Source organism: Rutidosis leptorrhynchoides, unplaced genomic scaffold (genome assembly GCF_046630445.1).
Source record: "Rutidosis leptorrhynchoides isolate AG116_Rl617_1_P2 unplaced genomic scaffold, CSIRO_AGI_Rlap_v1 contig54, whole genome shotgun sequence".
Lineage (NCBI taxonomy): Eukaryota > Viridiplantae > Streptophyta > Magnoliopsida > Asterales > Asteraceae > Rutidosis > Rutidosis leptorrhynchoides.
Genome location: NW_027266765.1, coordinates 101,477 through 109,413, shown reverse-complemented (window position 1 = coordinate 109,413; position 7,937 = coordinate 101,477). Strand labels below are relative to the sequence as shown.

General features: G+C 34.3%; 2 protein-coding genes across 2 annotated transcripts; both read right to left on the bottom strand.

Annotated features, from left to right (window-relative positions):
• Positions 1-635: 635 nt before the first annotated feature.
• LOC139884353 (uncharacterized) lies at positions 636-1,064 on the bottom strand. The gene has a single exon (XM_071868394.1). It carries the CDS (start codon positions 1,062-1,064, stop codon positions 636-638), a length of 429 nt encoding a protein of 142 aa, XP_071724495.1.
• Positions 1,065-6,252: 5,188 nt separating this feature from the next.
• LOC139884352 (cytosolic sulfotransferase 5-like) lies at positions 6,253-7,592 on the bottom strand. Its single transcript, XM_071868393.1, has 2 exons — positions 6,585-7,592; positions 6,253-6,330 (listed from the first exon to the last, which is right to left on the bottom strand). The coding sequence occupies exons 1-2, from the start codon at positions 7,590-7,592 to the stop codon at positions 6,253-6,255; spliced, it is 1,086 nt and encodes a 361-aa protein (XP_071724494.1).
• Positions 7,593-7,937: the final 345 nt, after the last annotated feature.

Sequence of the window (7,937 nt, the reverse complement as noted above, 5' to 3'; positions counted from 1 at the left end):
GAGGCCATGTTGCTTACAAATAATTGAGATTGAGAGTATGCCTGAGATTGTCTTTTGAGGCCTTCATATTCATCCTGTGTGATGGAAATGGTTGATTCTGCCTGTTTTCTTGCAGGTTCAGCAGCTATGAGATTTGCAGAGGCAGTCTTGTGAGTTGGAGACTTTGTGAACTTGAAATTAGGGGGAAAGCCAACAATTCTGTAGCATTTAGCTGCTATATGACCAGCTTTGCCACAATGAGAACAGATTGGTTTCCCATCTGCAGTCTTCTTGTACAGGTAGAGTACAGCAGGTTGCACAGGTGGTTTTGCTGAAGAGAAGGCTGCAAGAGTTGATTCTTCCTTGTCTGTAGGTATGAGATTCTGCCTTTCAAATTGTGAGATTGTTGAATATACCTTCTGTAAAGATGGAATAGGGTCTAGCATCATAATTGTTGATCTTGTTTGAGCATATGCACTGTTTAAGCCTTTGAAGAATCTGATGATCTTGTCATTTTCATAATAGTCAGCTATGATTTTAAGAGCTTTACACTCACATTTTATGGCACATTGACACTCAGGGATGGGCCTGAGGTCATCAAATTCATCCCATAGGCTTCTTAGCTTTGTGTAATAGTCTGAAATATCCATGTCTCCTTATTTCAGCAAGTAGATTTCCTCTTGTATGTCTGAAATTTTGGAAAAATTAGTTTTTGAGAATCTTGCCTGCAAGTCTCTCCACATTTCAAATGCTGTGTTGAATCTTGAAATGGAAGGCTGAATGGATGGCTGAACAGAGTTCATGATCCAGCATGAAACTGTGATGTTGCATCTGTCCCAATCTGAGTAAGTAGCATCTTCTTCTTCAGGTTTCTTGATTTTGCCATTGACAAAATTGAATTTTACCTTGGATCTAAGGGCCATTGTCATGGCTCTCGACCAAGTATGATAGTTGCTGTTGTTTAGGAGAGGTGAGACTAAGGCTTGTGTTGGATTTTCATTTGGATGGAGATAAAAATCAGAGGATGGTGATTGGTTTGAATGCTGATTAGCAGCAGTGAATGTTGAGGTTTCTGTTTCAGGCATAATTTCGGTTTTGAAGGTGAAGTTTTTGTTTTGGAAGTGAGATTGATATGTGAGTTCAAGTTATTTTGAATTGAGATCTCTCAATAGGCTCTAGATACCATATTGAAGCATGTAAACCGAGAGGCTTGTTGAGAGCAAAGCTCAATTTTCATTAACTTGAAGTGTTTATTCTATTACAAAGTCTTTTTCATTTATACAACTTTTTAAGTGTGTATAGGAAGTTAATTAAGGACTATTGTCAAATCTATGCCCATACTTCTACAGTTAAAACTACATTCTATCACATGCCAAGTATGGCTGCAATATCTCTTGAATTGATATGGAGTTGTTGTGGTAGATTGTGATGGAAGACATTGACTTGTGTTGGAAGCAACAGCTTTGAGAAGAAAATGGGCTTTGGTTGTGGGCTGACGGAGAAGAGGAAGAGATGGGCCGAGACGGAGGGAGCGAAGCCCAACTCCATTGTTGAGGCGAAACGGCAGCGTTCCACGCTTCAGAGTTGAAGCACGTCATTTGTTGTCAAAACGCAAGCGTTGGCGTCGTTTTGGCTTACAACGGACAGATGCAAGTTGAAACGGTGTCGTTCCTCTTCCAACGGTCGAATAACTTTCCCAAATTCAAATCATGCACATCTTCTTCCTTTCCTCCATTTTTTCCTTTGCAAACCCAAATTTCAACATATGTCTCATCTAAAATTTCCTTCACCATAATCTTAGCATCCGGAGGTTACACCTCCCTATGAAATATTCAAATTAGTTGATTATTCTGTTGCAACAAACTCACTTTTCAAAGCATGTTTATTATGGTATCACTCATACTTATCTTGAAAATAATAAAACATTGAAAGATGTATAGAACTGAATTGGTTCTCTCTCTTAAATGTAGCATAAGTTTGTTGAATTACCGATGCGAGTATATTGCTCCTTTTTTGAAATTGGCTCCCTTTACACTTGCAATTCGTATGAACCCCATGTGTTGCAAGAGAAACCATCACACTGATCACAAGCTCAATGATCCCTGCATTCAGTGATATCCAAATCAAAGATGCAAGGTGAACAATGTATTAGTACTGTTTCTTGTTTATAAGCTGGAATAAAGATTCATTGTCATTTAAAATCATATTGGTCAGTTAGTACCTTCTCATTTCTGACCATATCCATGAAAGCCAGATGGGCAATTTCAACTTGTTACATTAGACTCTGGTTTGGATTTCTAAAAACCGAAAAAAAATGACATATGGGATTCAGTGAAAATAATAATGAAAAATTATTGCTTGCAAATGAAGAAAATGGATAACATCACTGAACTGAGCAAGCTGAGAAGGTTTAACTATTTTTGGATGCGCCTAGCAACTTCCATTGTTTATAGAACATCTAATGGGCCCATTAGGCGCCAATCATGAATCATCACATAATTCACATTTGTAAATAGCATCAGTATATATATTTTGGTCTGTCAATGTCAAAGAAATGAATTATCCATCATAAAAGCAGGAAAACAAAAAAGGTACCTTCACAAGAAATGTATCCATCTATACTTAACGCCCTTTACAACAGGGCACTCACAAACTCTTTCACTGATTGTGTCCTGACCAAATTCAAAACGAAAAACTAAAATACATTTTGAAATTTATTTAAAAAACCAGAATTCAAGATAATAAAAGAAGAGACTCCATTGAAAGAGATACTGAGAATCTGGTGTCCAAGTTCTGTATACCTTGCAATCGGTGTTATTAGCTCGTGGATTCTCCCATCAAGAACCATTCCTTTCTAGGCACTCGTAGTTGTTTGTCTCTAGTTCTGCCCAATATATAAAAAATGAACGTTATTAGTGTCAAAAAGTTATGTTTATGAGGAAAAGTACTGCTATTAGTATTACTATCATAATGCCAAATATGCAGACCGACCTCCACTCAAGGAAATTGGAGGATCTTTTGTCTCCGTAAATCCAGCATAAATTGCCATTAGCACAGTAGTTCCCTCCAATTTCCCATAGTAGCAAACATATTACTTTCAGTTTCCTACTATAAGGAAAGCTCACAGTATATTATGATCAGAGAATATTATGAGTTGAAAGAAAAAATAGTAAAGCTTAATCAATAAGTGGTCAGTTCATGTATCCATTCAAAAAAATGGAAAATCAATGAACTCATTTTATGTTGAACTATGTGAATGGCATTGCTGCATAAACTAACCTCTATATTAAACATCATTGACGACCAAAGTAGGCAGGATATTGACATCTCCGATAGTGCCTCTATTCCTGCTTAGAGAACAGAAACTGCCAATAGAGATAGCAAGGAAGGAGTTAGAGCAAAACAAACAAAAAGATAAAAGAGATAGAAAAAGCCAACTTATACTTTTCTACCCATTCGTCTCAGTAGCAGAATATGGAGATTGAGGAATGTAAGAACAGGGAAAGCTCAAAGAACTATATACCAACTCAATTCGGCACAAACATGACTTGCATTCTCATACTAAAAGGCAAGAGGTTCACTGATTTGTGCCTACATTCGCTAATGAAAATTCAAACTTGGAAAAACCAACTCAATTCAGCACAAACATGACTTGCATTCTCATACTAAAAGGCAAGAGCTTCACTGATTTGTCACTACTTTCGCTAATGAAAATTCAAAGTTGAAAAAACAATAGAAAATCCCTCTACAGTAAGAGTCAACGCAAAACAACCATTGAATTTGTAATGTCGTGACAATTCAAGCTTGACATTCAACATAAAAACAGAAATCCATCCTCACTCAATCTGCAATAAACATAGTTGCTCAAATTTCATCAACTTGGTTGGTTTAATTGTATGATGGAAACCAAGATGAGGCTTATGCCTTTCTTAATGTATTCAATCATAGTTTCATGAATGCAGCAGTACCATCAAATCAAACTTGCATCCTCATAAAATGAAAACTTAACCACTGATCAGAATACCAAACATGCACTGTAAAATAAAAAATCCATTCACTCAAGCTGACAATTTCAACACACAATTCAAAATTTCTGTCCAGTTGTAATAGAAACGAAACAAATCAAAGTCAAAAAGGCTGAACAAAACTCAATCAATCATTGCCAAAGCTTGGCTAGCTGCAATCCGAGAATCGAACCATAAATAAATCCTGCATACATACCAAGACTCTATGACCAAGGAGAAAATGTAGTTTGGTTTTCAAAACCCCAGATGAAATACTCACCAGCTTGTCAATCACACAGGAGATGAAACGTACAGAACAAAAAGACACAGAAAGATTGAGTTGCCATTGGAAGCATTACCTTACTACAGACGACTGCAAGAGCAAAGGGCGTGCGTTCCAGGGCAGGACGAATCAGTGGGATTGTGTGGATGGATTGGGGAGAGGCAGTTGTGGAAAAAACGTATACCCGTTTCGAAGAAAAAGCGCCAGCTTTTAATTTTTTTTTGAATATAAAGTGTTTTACTCCCTCATTCTTGTATGAATCATACGTAACATTTCAGATTTAAATATGCATATACTCGACAAATGTACATTAGAGGATGTGCGGCAAGTGACATGAAATTTTTTAGATCAACATTTAATTTGAATCGGAAGGAATAATAAATTAGATGTTATGTTGGGATTAAAAACCACAACCGTTGTACGTTTTAAATAAGAACACAACAGTTGTAAGTTATATTAAGAAATTATCAAAAAGAAAAAAATTATATTAAGGAGGAAGTATATTTTAGATACGTGTACAAAAATTACGAGATATGCTGACATTTTAGAATGGAGCAAAAAGTTGAGGTGTCATATAAAGATAAGTTATTTTTTATTATTATTATATATAAATATATAGTTGAATTTATAAATTTATAAGATCCAATAATTATAAAATATATTAAAAATAATTTGAAATGAATTCAAATCAATTTTAAAATAAATATATAGCAAATGTTTTAAATTACGATAAATTTAATTAATCTATTGCATAAGAGTGGCTCCGCCACAATAAATGACATACGTAGAAAACTTATTGTTGAAGAATGATTTGTATGTGAAATCGTTTGTTCATAATTATTCAATTTGGTCGGGTTGGAGTTAGCAGCGGTGGCTGATTCCATGGCCGGCGGCATTGGCATTAAAGAGATGTATTTGTTTTAGTTGAGAGAGAAGGAGTTGCAGGGACAATGGAGGGAATTTTTCTTAATCGTTTTCATTTTATTAATCGCTAATTAATTATGAGAAATAATTTTCAACTCACTTGCCGTCTATTATATAACTTTACACATATCAAAATTTCATTTGAATATTTAAAAATACGTATTAGGCAGTACTCATACAAAAAAATTTCCCATTTGATAACCAACGGACCAAGTTGGTTTTGCTCATTTTGAAGCAATCGTATGTAGAAGCAATAAAATTGGAATACGCATCAAATGAACATAGAAAATACTCCTTCCAGCCCACTTTAGGTGTGGCGTGATGACATTTAATTTGATTAATTTTAAGTGTCGTTTTATAAAATCGAAATATATTTGAGCACTTTTTATAGTCTTATTTTTATATTAAATTCAATAATTAAAAATATAATTAGTTATTTGTATAAATATTTATGGTTATAAAATAATAAATAAATAAATGACATACACGTAATATTTTTTAAGATTTATAAATTTCATTACATTTATACGACACTTGAAGTGGACCGAGTGGAGAATAAAATTTGTTTTTTCCTTGATTTTCATCTGCTTGAGCAATCCCTAACTAAATTAAAATCAAATATTAACTAATTATTTTCACCAAAAAAAATATTAACTAATTATTATATTAATTATGTACAGCGCGAACCATCTTGGACTGAACTCTGCTTGAAGTCTGGCAAACTATGCCAACTGTATGATCTTTTGGACAGTATAGCATTTGAAATAAACTAACAACTTAATATTTTGGATACAACTTAATAACAACCAAAGGCTACCCCCCTTTTAGCTCTACCAAAAAGGTGTCAGAATTACATATATTATACGTATTAATCTCTTATTTACTACTTATTACTCCCTCCGTATACAAATAGAAGACGTTTTCACTTTTTAGATTCATTGTAAATTTGATGTATCTAGACAATAATAATGACTAGATACATCAATTTTTCAATAAATGTAAAAAGTGAAAACGTCTTCTATTTGTATACGGAGGGAGTATATATTAAAAAAAATCTCTTAATTACTGTGACTCTTTTCTTGTTTCTTTCAAGTTTTCATTTTGGACATTGAGAAAGAGTATATGCAATTTGGAGACAACCTTTCACAAAAAAAAAAAAAAAAAAAAAAAAAAATGAACAGCTTAATTGATCGAGACCTAGCCTTTTGCTTTAAGAATCACTCTTGAAATATAGTGACCTTCAAAATTATCATCCCATTTATTCAAGATTAGCAGTCATATACATATACATATACATATATAAGTGCATAGTAACATATTTATTATTTAGGGTCTTACAATAAAAACAAACATCCACGAGCACGCGCGCACACACATCATGACGGAATTCATACTTGTAATCCATGAACATTAAACTTTTCTTGAGTTATCTGATCTAGACGTTGAATCATTTCAGGACTAAGATGATTAACATAATCCCCAACCAGACCGGGTCGAAAATATATCTTGTTCTCAATTCCGATGGACAATTTCCCACTAACATTTATTTCCATGTTACTCAAATTCTCAAAGCTACAAAATTTCAAGATATTTTCCACATCACCATTTTCCTCTTCCTCCAAAGAAAAAGGGCATCCCAAAAACTCAGCCAACTTTTTCAAGTTTTCATGTGGTTGCTTTTTAAGCTCTTCATATTTGAGAAATAGAACCTTGAGAGGCTTCTCCAAGCTCTCTTTCCAATACTCCAACTCATGATCCCAATATGGTCCATTTACAGTCACACCTTTACAAAATTTGTCAAAGGCTTCTTCAAAGGGTAAAACGCCTTCATCTGCTGATCTCAACTTAGTAGTGAAATGCCACATTGAGACCAAAGTGTCCTTAGGGTTTCTACAAAGATACACAATCTTGCAAGCCGAGTCTTTCACGGATGGCGGCATAGATACAAAAGGCAAGTGGCTTGAAAGAATCCTTGGAGAGTCAAAAGTAGAGAAGTCAGGAACTTTGTTGTCAATATAAAGCCACACCTCCAAAAATGGCACAAGATCATGAGGGTTGCTTGTCATGAAAGGGTGATTTTTTTTGGGTTCAGGATAGAGAGAACGGTTGACTAAGAAAAAGACTAGTGCCTTCAACCATACGGTTCCGGATTTCGGACCAGTCACGAGCAGAATATCGGAAGGTTGAGCTTCAAAGTGTTTTTGGAAGTTGAGGATAGCTTGAAGGAATATAGGATCTTGCCAAAATCCTTGATAATTATAATAACGAGTTGAAATCCAACCACTTTTTGAAGGTAGACTTCTCAAAAGTTCTTGATCTTTTTCTTCTTCTGTCAACTTCCTTAATGGTGGAATTTCTTCGTTGGTAGTTGTGAGAATTGAACAAGGCTGTTGGAGATTCATAGTTTAAAAGAGTTTTCAACTTGATTTAGATGTGTTTTTTTCTCAACCTTCCTTCATTATCATTTATACTAAAAGATTCCATTCCATTCCAAACATAAATTATTTTAGATATATATATATATATATATATACATATGTTATTTATCCATACGCGTAACAAGTCATCGGTGCGTGTATGTGTCGGAATTGGCAATTATATATATCCTATATTTAAACAAAAGGTTGCATTAAAAAACAAATTCTATGATAATTGATGCATACCCGTGAATCTTGCATACGTCTCGATTGCCATATACCTATATAATTCATATAGGTATGTATACATGAATTGAATTAATCGGGTGG

Excerpts from the sequence above, each read along its gene's own strand:
- LOC139884353 (XM_071868394.1), bottom strand. The coding sequence starts at position 1,064 with ATGCCTGAAACAGAAACCTCAACATTCACTGCTGCTAATCAGCATTCA.
- LOC139884352 (XM_071868393.1), bottom strand. The coding sequence starts at position 7,592 with ATGAATCTCCAACAGCCTTGTTCAATTCTCACAACTACCAACGAAGAA. Across the intron at positions 6,331-6,584 it reads TTAATGTTCATGGATTACAA|GTTGTCTCCAAATTGCATAT; the intron begins GTATGAATTCCG and ends TTTTTGTGAAAG.